The sequence below is a fragment of the Lissotriton vulgaris genome, chromosome 8 (genome assembly GCF_964263255.1).
Source record: "Lissotriton vulgaris chromosome 8, aLisVul1.2, whole genome shotgun sequence".
NCBI classification, from domain to species: Eukaryota; Metazoa; Chordata; class Amphibia; order Caudata; family Salamandridae; genus Lissotriton; species Lissotriton vulgaris.
The window spans coordinates 121,961,279-121,975,166 of record NC_141696.1 but is presented as its reverse complement, the minus strand read 5'-3'; the positions used below and the strand labels follow the sequence as shown (position 1 = coordinate 121,975,166).

The 13,888-nt window shown below is 43.0% G+C and overlaps 1 protein-coding gene across 1 annotated transcript in view; it reads left to right on the top strand.

Moving 5' to 3' along the window:
* The window catches only part of LOC147693576 (solute carrier organic anion transporter family member 2B1-like), a 426,250-nt gene that overhangs the window by 39,039 nt on the left and 373,323 nt on the right, over positions 1 to 13,888 (top strand). Inside the window, exon 2 of the mRNA XM_086933806.1 lies at positions 13,676 to 13,787. Within this exon, the coding sequence (XP_086789932.1) occupies positions 13,710 to 13,787 (78 nt within the window). The 5' untranslated portion in view covers positions 13,676 to 13,709. The remainder of the gene's footprint in view (positions 1 to 13,675; positions 13,788 to 13,888) is intronic.

The following is a 13,888-nucleotide window of genomic DNA, read 5'->3' as shown; positions in this document are numbered from 1 at the left end:
AAAAAGGAGACCTCAGCGGTGACCCAACTGGAATACGACATGGAGATTCTTAATCTCAAACAAAAGGTAACGGGCCCCACTCACATAGCGGGCCATACATTAGACCTACTGTTCACCAACATTGATACCATTACTGTTGTGGAGGTCCTGCCACTACTTTGGTCTGACCACTTTCTTATAACTTTTATGTTAAACTTACCAATCAAATCACTTAAACCCAAGATAGATCACTTGATTTCAAAACGAGCATGGATATTGATTAATGAGGCTAGTTTTGATACGCACTTCCAAGAAGCTAACATCGAGCTCCTCGATGACTCATCAGTATGCTTGGATGCAGCATCGCTAGACTCTGGAATACTTCAAGTGCTAAACAAGTTAGCCCCTATTAGGAAATTCAGGACACGAACACACATGGAAAAATGGTACACCCCCCAATTAAAAAATCTTAAAAGAGAATGCCAAAAACTTGAGCATTCCTGGAGACAGTCCAAAGATAGCGCAGCCAAGCTAAGTTATGTGATCAAGCGGAAATTTTACAACCTTACTTTAAAAAATACGAAAAGGAATCACTTCTCACAACACATTTATGAGAATTGTAACTCAGCTAAGGAGCTTTTTAAAATTGTGAAAGAGTTTAGTAAACCCGCCAGCACCTCTCAAACACTTTTTCCCTTCAGTAGAGGCGTGTGAACAAATAAACACCTTCTTCACTGAAGAAATAGGGAAAATGTATTCGACCTTCAACCCCCAACATCTTCAAACTAACACTGGAAAGCCTCCTGACACAGAGATCACATCTAAAACTGTACTAGATTCCCCAGACTCACAACCCATACCAACCTTAAACAGTTTTGAGTCATTTACAATGGATGAGGTCCTAAAAAACATGCGCACAGTTAAATCTGGCTCTCCACTGGATCCATCTCCCCATTTTGTGTTTTCAAAAATTGCCCCTACACTTTGCCCCTTGGTCACACAACTATTTAATAAATCCCTTAAAACTGCAACTTTCCCGGACTACCGACCCATCTCCCAGCTCCCCTATTTTTCCAAAGTTCTAGAGAAGCTGGTCAATGGACAACTGACCAGATACCTAGAGACAAACCTTCTCTTAGACCCTTCACAGGCAGGCTTTAGGGCTAATAACAGCATGGAAGCAACGCTGCTGGCAGTGTGGGACAGTATCAGATCTGCCACCGATCAAGGAGGTGCGGTGGCGCTGATACTGCTTGACCTGTCAGCGGCGTTTGACACTGTCTCCCATAACTGCCTGTTGAACATTCTCCGCAGTAAGGGAGTTAATTCCATTGTACTAAATTGGGTACACTCCTTTCTGAGCAATCGTACCCAGGCAGTACATATGGGACAATTTCACTCCAAATCAAGCCCCATCAGTTGCGGAGTCCCCCAAGTTGCCTCATTAAGCCCCACTCTCTTCAATGTCTATATGTCATCTCTAGCCGATATTGGAAGAGAGTGGGGCATTGGCATCTGCTCTTACGCAGACGACACACAACTGTTGGTGGCTCTGGATGAAAAACCGGAGATTATTAAATCTAAATTGCACAACTGTCTCTCAAAAATGGCACAGTGGATGCATTCACATTGTCTAAAGCTGAATGCCGGAAAATCCGAGATCCTACTATTTGGGGGTGCCAAACGTATGTGGGACATCACGTGGTGGCCACCCTCACTAAGATCAGCCCCCACTCCGAAACAACACTGTAGGAACTTAGGTGTCATTATGGATGATGCCCTTTCTATGAAAGAGCATGTGCGAGTTCTCTGCGGGAAAGGTTTCGCAATCCTGAAGCTACTAGCCAGACTGTTTCCCTGGATCCCCCTGGACTGCAGACGTGCTGTCACACAGGCTCTGTTGGTTAGTCGTCTAGACTATGGTAATGCGCTCTTCGTAGGTATGAATGAGCGCCAGTTTACACGTCTACAAGTTCTACAAAACTTTGCAGCCAAACTCATATATAATAAAGGCAAGTTCGATTCTACCGCGGATTGCCTAAGAAAACTTCATTGGCTGCCTATGTGCCAAAGGTCTGTTTTTAAGCTGCTCTGCCATGCCCACAGGGCCCTCTGTAAAACTGGCCCCATCATCCTCCAGGGAAAGATTGAACTCTATGTCCCTACTAGGAACCTACGCTCCCTGCAGTACGCCCTAGCAAGAACTAAGCGCATATACAAAGCTTGGACTGGTGGACGCTCATTTTCCTATCTGGCTGCAAAGAAATGGAATGAGCTCCCCCTTGATTTAAGGCTAACCACCAATTACCTCCTGCTCCGAAAGAAATTAAAAACCCACTTATTCCCCAAATGTTAATGTTCATCTCAGTACAGCTTGCAGTAGTCTCAGTACTGGTATTAGCGCCTTGATATCCCTCGGGATGAGTGTTGCGCTCTACAAATACCACAAACAAATAAATAATACAAGGGATATTCTACACCACTTTAAAAAACAGAGTAAAATGTAAGAAATAAAATGGGACCAAAATGACAAAAAGGCAGTCAATACAAATAGAGATATTTAATTTTAAAGGTTTAGATGAAAGTAGAGCCAAAAGGCACAAAGTTCCAACTGTGAGTATCCGTTGATGCTAGACCAGGACAAAGTCACAAGTTCAGGCCAACTACAATGTAGTGCAGGATGAGCACAGGGCAACGTTTGGCCTGTTGAGAGCTGAACCATATGTGCTTGGTGTGTGTCTGCACAGTATTGCTTTGTGAGACTTTGCATCATTGGTTCCAATGAGGCTCTGTGACTAGAGTTGGCATTGGTTCTGATGCAGTTTGCAGCTGTGCAGCGAGTTTCAATGGGGCTTTAAATCCCTTAGGGTTGGTTCTGATGAAGCTCATAGCTGTGTGACAAGGCTTTGCAAGGCTTCACAATGCTTTGTTCTGGATTTGATGGAACCTACAGTTAGTCAAGTAGGAGCTCTATCCGATGCCAGCCAATGGTCCAGGACTGGGGGAGGCACCTTTTGGACATCAGGAACTCACTTGAGCAGAGGCTAGCAGGTCTCAGGTGGGTCCATTTTGCAGGTCCAGATGAAGCAGGTCAGCTGAGTTTTTGCAGTGAGGCATCTGCAGCTTGTTGTTTTCCTGTAGTTCAGAAAAGGAGGTTGGCCAGATGACCCTTGGAGTCACTCAAGTAGCCCAGAAACAAGGAGATGGTCCTCTCTCTTTCAAGTAGCAAGGCAGGTCTCAAGCAGAACAACAACAACAGTCTTCTGAAGAACAAGGCAGGCCCCAGGCAGAAGGGCAAGGCACATAGCTTAGACAGTGAGACAAAGGGTGTGATTTGCAAATTTCCCAACTAAAAAGCTGTATGCTGAAGGGTGGAGGGAGGAGATGACCAAGGTTGGGATACACTACAAACAAAGTAACAAGTTAAGATCTTTTATTCTAATAAGGCCAGAGAGAAAAATCAACAAAGGCATAGGAGATCTGACTCAGGGTGCGCAGACCCAACTCTCAGGCCAAGAAAGTATTTTTGTGGGTGGTACACACCAAACACCTCCCTTAAGCTTCACCCCTGAGCAGGGCATTTCTGAGGTTGCAGTAGGGCAATCCTCTGAGAAACAAGGCAGGCCTCAAGCGGCAGGACACTGGGCCCACTCATCAGGCGGGACATACGCTAGACCTAGTCCTAACTAACTCCTTGCAGGTTGAATGTATGCCCCCCTACCAAGTGGAAAGGACAGACCACTTTGTCATAGAATTCTACACTCCTATTCCTATCTTGCATGATATAAGACATAGTGTCTTATCAAGCAAAAGAAGACCTTGGCACAGATTAACCCAGCAAGATTTTTCTAAAAAATTTCTAGTGCCCACACCTTGCACAAGTGAGAACATTGATACTGCTTTAAATAAATATGAAGAGTTGCTTTTAAACACTATTGATGGGATTACCCCATATAAATCTTTTAAACCTAGACCTGCACGTAAACAGGAAATCTGGTTTTCAGAAAGCCTGAGATTGCTTAAGCAAGCCACCAGAAAACTAGAGAAAAAATGGAGATCCTCCCGCCAAGATACAGACAAGCAAATATACAGAAGTTCCTTGACAGCATACCACAAAGCCATTCGCATAGCACGGAAAACCCATATAGCTTCGCAACTACTGATGGCTGGAAATAACCCTAAAGCACTATATCAGATTTTAGAGACCTTTGTTAAACCAATAGCCTGTGAAAGCATGGAGGTGGCCAGTCAACAATTATGCGACAATGTCTCCCAGTTTTTTACTAAAAAAATTGACGCCATCTATGATAAAATTATACTCTCCAATCAAGCTAGTAGGAATGTTGATGACCCTATTATAAATACAGAAATGCAGCCTTAGGTCACGAATTCCCTCTCTGTATTTCCGCCTATTCAGATTGAGGAAGTGTCAAGACTTATCACCCAGATAGAGAGTGGCTGCCCGACGGACATTATTTCTGCACGGATTATGCCCATTCTGGTAACGGATCTAGGTCCTATTATCCAGAGGTTGATCAACCTTTCATTGAGCACAGGACAGGTGCCGAAAGGATGGAAGAAGGCTCTGGTCAAACCGCTTAGGAAGAATACAGCAATTCCTTGGGAAGAGTTATCCAACCTCAGACCTATATCATTACTCCAGTTTCTAGGAAAAATAACTGAAAAATACGTAAACAGGAAACTGTCCGAATATATTGAATCCGCAGGAGTACTGGACCAATCACAATCGGGCTTTAGGCCTCGGCACAGCACTGAGACTGCCTTGATGTCAGTCGTAAACGATCTTCACATGTACCAGGATGGGGGCTACTCCGCTATCCTGGTGCTGCTGGATCTGTCTGCGGCGTTTGACACTGTATCCCACTCCATCCTGACTGCCAGACTGGCCAATATCGGCCTGAAACACGAGGCTCTGGCATGGTTAAGGAGTTTCCTAGCCAACCGCACCTAGCAAGTCGCCATGGGTATGTTCAGGTCAGAGGAAGTTGAAATCTCTAAGGGGGTGCCACAGGGCTCATGTCTGAGCCCCACGCTTTTCAACATATATGTGGCACCCCTAGGTAACATCATGAGAACCTACGGATTCATCCCAATATCCTACGCGGATGATACGCAACTCCTCTTCCCCTTTAAGATCTTTACCCCTGAGGTGAGAAACTCCTTCTTCCAGGGCATGAAGGAAGTAGCCCTCTGGATGTCTACCAATTATTTGCAATGTAATGTTGGGAAGACAGAAGTCAGGTTGTTTGGTGAGGCTAAGTTACTTTGGACTCCAGACTGGTGGCCACAAGACCTTGGACCAGTACCTAAACCCAAATTAACTGTTAAGAACTTGGGAGTCAAACTAGACCAAGAACTTACTCTCAAACAACATGGCAACCAGGTGGTGGGAGGCTGCTTCCATGTGATTGGCTTACTGCGGAAAATCTTCCCCTTACTCCCAGAAACAGCTAGGAAGACTCTGGTACAGGCACTAGTCCTGAGCCGATTGGACTATTGTAACGGCCTGCTTTTGTCCGCCAACGAGGGAGTCACTAAAAGACTCCAGGTGGTCCAGAACACGGCTGCCCGTCTAGTTCTAAATGCCCCTCCACGCACGCCCTCTAAACCTCTGTTAGCTAAGTTGCATTGGTTATCTATCAAACAGAGGGCCAAGTTCAAAGTATGTTGTACCATACATAAAAGCATCAACGGGATGGGCCCTGCATATCTTGCCGCCAAATTCATCCCCTACATACCCTCTAGGACTCTCAGGTCCAGTGAACAAGGCCTTCTCTGTGTACCTAGAGCAAGGAAGGCCCGACTTGGAGCTAAGGCACTTTCTGTAGCAGGACCCTCCCTTTGGAACAGTCTCCCTACAACTCTTAGGCTATGCACTGATCACCTCCCTTTCAGAAAGATGTTGAAGACATTCTTATTCCAACATTAGGCTGGAATAACTGCACCACTGTGCTTCCCCTAAATCTTTTGTGGTAGGAGCCAAAGGTGTGGAGATACTCCTCCGTGAGTCGAAGCCAGCGCATTACAAGCCCGTAAATAAATAAATAAATAAAGTGCTCTGTGCACAAGGCAATCCTTCTCGTGCCTTCCACAGGTCAAGGAGTGTACTGAAAGGTAGGTCTGGTATATACAATATTTATACCTGGTGCCAGCCTTTGAACTGGAAGGAACCTCAAGACTCCCATCCACACATCTGGTTCTGTGAATTTCCTTTTTTCCCCTGCTGAGGCTCCAAGTGGCCTGGGGAGACAATAGGCTGGTGTCAAGTTCTTTGAGTGTATGCATGAGGATACCCCTTTCAAAAGTAAGTGGAGCAAGGAACAGCACCGCCCTTCCCATTCTGGCAGGATGGCCATTCTTGCCAACACAACACCTTATCTCCTTTATCTCACTGTCTGTAAGGTATACAAAAAGGCCAACTGCCTGCTACTGCCAGTCATGTGACCCAAGACACAGAATGCTGGCACCAAATGGTTAGGACAAGAACATTCCAACTTTCTAAAAGAGGCTTTTTAAGACTTAAACTCCAACTTTATCATTATGAAGTTTTTAAAATTACAATTTATTTGAGACCAAGCATGACTTTTCTACCCGTTCCCAATCAAATGTTAGCACATGTTGAATGTAATAAGGTAACACAGTGATACACTATGAGAGAGGAAAGCCTTGCAGAAATGAAATACACATTTAAGGGTTTTTCACTGCCAGAACGTGTAAAACTTAAAGATACATGTACAAAGCTTAAAAACAATGCACCCTGTCCTTTGGCCTGTTAGGTGCCTACCATAGGAGTGACTTATACATATTAAGAAGGAAGGTTTTGGCTTGGCAAAAATGTTTATTTTGCCATGTCGAACTACCAGTTTAAAGCTGCACACAGGCTTCTACGGCAGGCCTGAGAATTGTTCTGAAGGGCTACTTAAGTGGGTGACATAATAAGTGCTACAGGCCCACTAGTAAAATTTAATTTAAAGGCCCTAGTTACATGCATTGCCAATGTACTGGGGACATATACGTAATCTAAATGTGCCAATCAATTGTAGGCCGATGCTACCATGTTTTAGGAAGAGGGTACAAGCACTTTAGCACTGGGTAACAGTCAACAAAAACAAGTTCAGAAAAGAGGAGGTTTGGGGCCAAATGTTTGGGGGTGACCCTGCAAAGAGTTCAACAGGAATTGATTCTTGGAGCTAGAAAATGAATACACAGGTCATAGTACATGGAGTCTGACCCCTATACATAGTGAAAGTTTAGCAACCTCAATTGGATATTTAATTTTTAAGTAAGGCTTTTGTAATATGGTGCTGGAAGTGTATCCATGTCATTCTAAATGTTGCACATGAGAGGCAGTGTGGAATTACACTGCCCTATGAGTAATTGTAAATGTGTGCCTTTAGTCCTCCATTTGCATCTCTGAGCTGCTGTCAGCAAAGTTGCAGCAAGCTCCTGTCAAAGTAAACAGTTTTTTACATTAACTAAATAACATGTAAGCAGTGTGGCAGGGTGTTGGTAAAAATTTGCAAAATTGAGCCATGCCTGACACATAGATTAGTTTGTCCCTGCAGTGACAATGTATAAAAGATCTTTTTACTCCATAGTTGGTAGGTCCGAATATCATATATCTGACTTTTTTGAAAACCTAACCAGGTATGCCTTGCCCTACTGAGGGATTTGGATGTGTATTGGACTGACAAGGTACAACTATTGACCTGTATGCCCCACTAGGCTTAGCCATTTGCATTTTTTTGTATACCTGGAACTTGGACATCACAGTGTAGCACATCGATGAACGGTGAGATGGTGAGGTGAGAAACTGGATGAAACAGCACATAAAATCACAGACACCACCTAATCTTTTCAAAGCGCATTTGTTTAAATGAACAACTTCTAAAATGGAGGCAAAAAATATTAAAGAGTTCAACACATTTTCATTAAGATTGAGTGGGAATTTAGCCAGTTACACTTCTCACTGTGGACCTCAATAATGCAAACCACACAGTTCAGGCACCTCCAAATCTCCATAACATGTTTCCTAGCACAAAAAAGTAACAACACAAACGCCAAGGGCCTGGCCACACTTTGTACCTCCTTAAGGGCTGGGTAAAATATACATGACTCCACACATACAAGATTTCAATCATTTATCCTTTTTAATTTTTACTAAAAACTTTAAATATTTGTGGTCACCAACATTCACTGAACAGAGAAAAACAAAGTGGTGGCTGAATGAACTCCCCCCCAAACTTCCTAATCCTTATAGCCAGGCTGCAATGCAACAATATGACCCAAAAAACACTTTCCGTTTTCATGAATGACAGTCCTTCATCGTATGTTTTGTTATTAAACAGTGTTGCTATGCCTGCTTCAGGCAACCTCGCCCTTTAGAACATTACTCAGTTGTTCATTAGTAAGTCACATAAACCTGCATTGAAATTTGACCGCTTGTTTGCCGGACTCGGAATCAAAAGCAGTCCTGGCAAATTTTGTCAAGCCAGCCCACATACTTTACTTAGCATGAGAGCACAGTGTGTGAGCTTACGCACTGAAAGGGGGATTTGGGGGCAGAGGAGGTCCCCCCCAAGAAATGTTTGATAAAAGTGCAAACATGGTGTGTTTTACAGCACATCTTTCATTAGAGAACCTTGTCCTGTAATTGAAGGGGTAGATGAAGTGTGAAGACAGGGTTGCATGACTTAATTAATGAATAGTTGGATGGTGAGAAGGAGGTGGGCAAATTGAAATTAAATCAAAATAAATTTGATAAAGCGCTTGATTGCCCATAGGTGTCTTGGTGCTGGTCTAGCAACAGAAGAATGAAGAAGATAGCAGCCTAGATAAGAGTCTACAAATTAAGCAGACAGGTGTTAAAGTTCTTTCTGATGGATGGCAAGGAGGGACATACTTTTAAGTGGAGTGGCAATGCATTCCAATGTCTGGTTATCCCATAAATAAAGCCTCTACCACTTAAACAGGCTCTTTTGACTTTGGGGTTGATCAGATTGAAAGCTAATGAGGAACAAAAAGACTGAGGAGGAACATTCCTAATTAATTTCTTTTTTAAATAGTTTGGTCCTACATTCTGCACAGCCTTGTAAGCAATACACAAAGCTTTGAAGTCTATACACTTGTGAAGTGGCAACCAGTGAAAATGTTCCAATGCCTTAGACGCAGACTGATACTTGGTATTCCAAGCAGCAGACAGGAGCCATACAGGCAAGATCAGTGGGGCGTTGGGGCCGGGTGAGGGGGTTTTCGATAGACGATGACCAGCGACAACTAAATAAATCATTAATTTGCCCTGGTCATAGTCCGTCGAAATCCCTCCTCACCCAGCCCCACGCCCCACCGCTCTTACCTGTACGGGCTGCCACTGGGCAGCAGTTTTCTTTCTGCAGGATCTGCAGCTTATTAAATAAACGTGTCTGAAGATTACCATACAAGGAATTGCCATAATCAATTTTGGAGAGGACAAGAAAGGTTACAACTAGTTTTCTCAGTTCTATCGGAATAAAAGTAAAGATCTTTCTGAAAAAATTTAAGTAAGAAAAAGCAGAGAGGCTAACTGCATTCACCTCCTTGTCAAATGAGAGGTGGCTGTCAAAGACAAGTACCACATTTTTCACTTTTGATTGATGTTGGAAAAAGATTATCGCCTAGCTCAGTTGCTTAACAACAAAACTTCAGTTTTGTTAGAATTTAGTTTTAGGTAATTATTTTACAACCAAATAATAACACGTTGCATACAGCTAAGAAAATTAGTGGTGATTCATGCAGATAGCCAGATACTGAAACATCAATTTGGGTATTATCTGCATAGCAGGCAACACAAAAAACAAATGTATTTAGTAAGGTAGCTAAAGGAGTAACGTACAAGTTAAAAAGGGTAGAGCTCAAAGATGAACGCTGGTATACCCCGCAGGGAAGAGAGAATGAGCTAACATTACAGCTGACAGTTGTAACAACTTGTTCTCTCTCTGAAAGAAAGAATGTGAGCAATGCCAAGGCAATACCACTTATGCCCAAGTTTTGACACGGTCAATCAAAACCATGTGATTTTCCGTGTCAAAAGGGGCTGAAAGATCCAGTAAATTCAGCGCTGCAGGGTTTCCGTTGTCCAAAATTGCTCTAAATTCCTTCAAAGCAGTAATCAGATCAGACTCAGTGCTATGCTGGCCATGAAAACCAAATTGAGAATAATCCAACAGTTTACTGGATTCCAAGAAGTAAGTCAACTCCCTGTTAATAGCCTTTACCGCGATCTTCGATGGGAAAAGAAGAAGCGTGATGGGAAGATAATTACTCGCGACCAATTGATTAAGGTGCACATTTTTTAACAAAGGTTACATTTAAGCAGCCTTTAAATTTGTTGGAAAGTATTCTTGCTGAAACATTTCATTAAAAATCGTGGTAAGATATTCAGCTATGATGGCGGAGACCATTCGGAGGGTCACCGGTTGACAAAAGTCCTATGGAGAGCCAGAACGGATGTTAGGATTAAATCCTGAGCTTGGTTCACCGTCAAAAGGAAAAAGAAAGAAAGGGACGGTGAGCTGATGGTAATGTTGTGGGAATCTGAGAAGAAATATTACCAAAATCTGGAACATATGCCATCAGCGATGATGCTTGGGCTGGGCCCTTGCCACTGAAGAATGTAATATATACAACACCTTCTCCTGAAAGGCAGATGCCATATTATCAGAAATGGTCCAACTGCTTGTTTTGGTATCCTGTTCGCTAACATTGGCAGGTTTTTTAATTGTGGCAAAACGTTCTTTATTAGAGTCCTTAGCTGAGATTATTTTTTGTGAAAAGTAATCGGATTTCTCCACAATAATCTGGGCCTTATATACTAAGATTTACTGGTAATCAAGAGTCGTTTATGTGGAATTGTAGTTGAGTCCCCAACTGCGCTCTTGGGGCCCAATTCACAGAACTAACTTTAAGACAAAATCCTAAACTTACTACCATTTTGGTATTCACATAAGGCAAGTACTCATTTTGGTATTCACAGAAGGCACTTACTCATTTCGGTATTCACAGAAGTTAGGAGTCCTAAATGTAGGACTCCTAAATGCCTTCCGTGAATACCGAAAGTCTTAAAGTCAGGATTTTTCTCAGTTTAGTAGTAGTAAAGTTAGGCTTTTTCTCAGTTTAGAGTAGTAAAGTTAGGAGTCCTGACTTTCCTACTCCTACACTGAGAAAAATCCTGACTTTAAGACTTTCGGTATTCACAGAAGGCATTTAGGAGTCCTAAAGTTAGGACTCCTAACTTCTGTGAATACCGAAATGAATAAGTGCCTTCTGTGAATACCAAAATGAGTAAGTGCCTTCTGTGAATACCAAAAAGGTAGTAAGTTTAGGATTTTGTCTTAAGTTAGTTCTGAGAATCGGGCCCTTGAAGTCTGCAGAGCTGCTTTAAGTATCTAAGATTCTGTGAAAACCAAGGTTGAGAGGGGGTTAGCCTCTTCGTAAGGGATGAGCTACATGGGGCTAATTGATCTATGGCTAAATTGAGGCAAGAATTGTATTCAGAGATATCCTTTTGAAGTATTATAGAGGCCTTAGGAAAAGAGGGTAACAGTTTGTGATCAAACTGTTCAGCCTCTATTTTGTGCTAAGGTCGACAAGTTTTAACAGAGCTGGGAATAGCTTTCTTACACAGCTTGGCTATGGGATTAAGATGAAACAATTCTGCTGCATAATCAGACCAGGTAAGGGAAATGTCTCAGATAAGACAAGAGTGCTATTGTCAGAAAAGATGCCATCGAGTGTGTGACCGGCAGAATAAGAAGAGACAGTAACCAACTGATGTAATTTAAGTCTTAATATAAGGTCGATCAAGCTAGCTGAGTCTCTAACCTTCAGGTGTTCCAAATGGAAATATAAACATCAAATAACAGTGAAATCAGTAAAACTGACCTTATTCTCAAACAGATTACCAATATTAACCCCTTCACTGCGGCGGCTATTCCGCCGCAGTGCTAAGGGGGCGGGGCGGTCGCACGGCGGGCGCATGCTGGTGACGGAACCGCTCCGTCACCAGCGGCGGTTGCGCTGTGCTCATGACGGAGCGGTTCCTTCACGGCGCCGCCCGCTCAATGGAACATTCAGCGCAGGCGCGGAATCCGCGCCGCGCAGGCGTTCCGAGCGGCCCGTGACGGAACCGCTCCGTCATCAGCACAGCGCGACCGCGGCTGATGACGGAGTGGTTCCATCACCAGCAGGGGAGGGGTTAACAAGAAAAGCAGATCTTCGTCCTGGTGGGCAATTCAGGAATGGATGACAATGAATATCAACTTGTGTCTTTGTGGAGTAAATGGTCTCAATCCAGTGAACAAGGGTGGGTGCTGTGGGTTTCATTTTATCTTCTGCATTAAAATGTCACCCTACCCAAGCACAACTACCACCGATCCTTATAAAACATTCAGAGCTTGGATGTATTTAGCGCAGTGCACTAATTTAACACCTCAAACTATTAAACAATAAACATTAAGCTTTGCTCTAAAATAGGAGAGTATGAGATAACCAGGAATTGTTTGAATTGCACAACATGAAACCAGGAAACATTACATCAATCCTGGGTTGCACTTGACAACATTGGGTGATCCTCGGCAATTACTTCACAGTGCCTTCTCGGTAAACAACCTTTACAACAAAACTTTTACAACGCACTACCATTACGACGCAACTTTTACAACGCAAACCATTACAACGCATTGCGCTGGGGGGCGCCCTAGGATAGGGAATAGGTTTAATTGACTATCCAACACCTTCCCTACTACCCACGGGGACTGGAGTCGGAATAGTAAATTAAACTATTCACTATCCAGCGCCCCAAAGCACTATGCGTTGTAAAGGCATGCGTTGTAAAAAACGCGTTGTAAAGGCATGCGTTGTAAAAGCATGCGTTGTAACGTCATACATCCTGCCTTCTCTGCCTATCATTACACAAAAACACCTTGAACTACATCACTTTGGGATGGGCACTGTATAAAAAAATACTATATTGTTGCTATATCAATCTCAATAACCTAGGCTTCGTATAGGGGCAAAATACAGGTGACTTTCCTCTTGGTTCACTGATATCTTCATAGTCAGAGCAACCTTGATAGAAGTATAAATGTTTCTAAGTTCATGATTAGAATCTATCACTTCTAGCATTGCCACTCAATCCGATGTTATAATTTAAATGTGTTGCAAAGACCTCATTATAAATAAGCACACTTTTTCGCATTTTGAAGAGACTTTATTAAACATGTACTCAACTCTCTGAGCCAGTCAACAGCAGACTCCTCAGCCCTGTCCTCCTCCGAGAACCATGAAGGTCAGCCCTGCTTGGAGTGACTCTGCAGGAGACAGGAACAACCCACAATGCAAATACAAATGATTTTGAATCACTTGAAAACAATTTGCATTGGTATTTTTTTAAAGCATCAAGTGCTGCAGGCAGAAAATGTGGCCGGATTGCCCCAATCCCCGCAACAAAACTGGCCTCCACCTTGTCAGCCCCCACTGGAAAACACCAGGTAGTGTGCTCCTGGGCCTAATTATAAAAGTGTGTACCTACTAAGCAACAAGTGTTTATTTCTAAATGTTTCATTGTTGAACAGTATTAAAAAGACCAACCTAGCATGTTTGTAGGACTCCCTGGTTTAATGATGTTTTATTTTTTCAGACTATCCGGTTAATTAAAGTATACAGCCAGCAATATGGAAGCCACAACACCAAAAAACTGTGCAGACCAAAAAAGAAAAACATGCTCCAAGAATCCCTTTTCTAGTATAAAGGTAAGACAGTTAAGGAAAGGCCTGTTTTGGGTCGCACGCCAGGGGAATAGCGATAAAACGAAATCCTGCATGATAGTTTTTTTAAGCAAGGTTTGACTTTC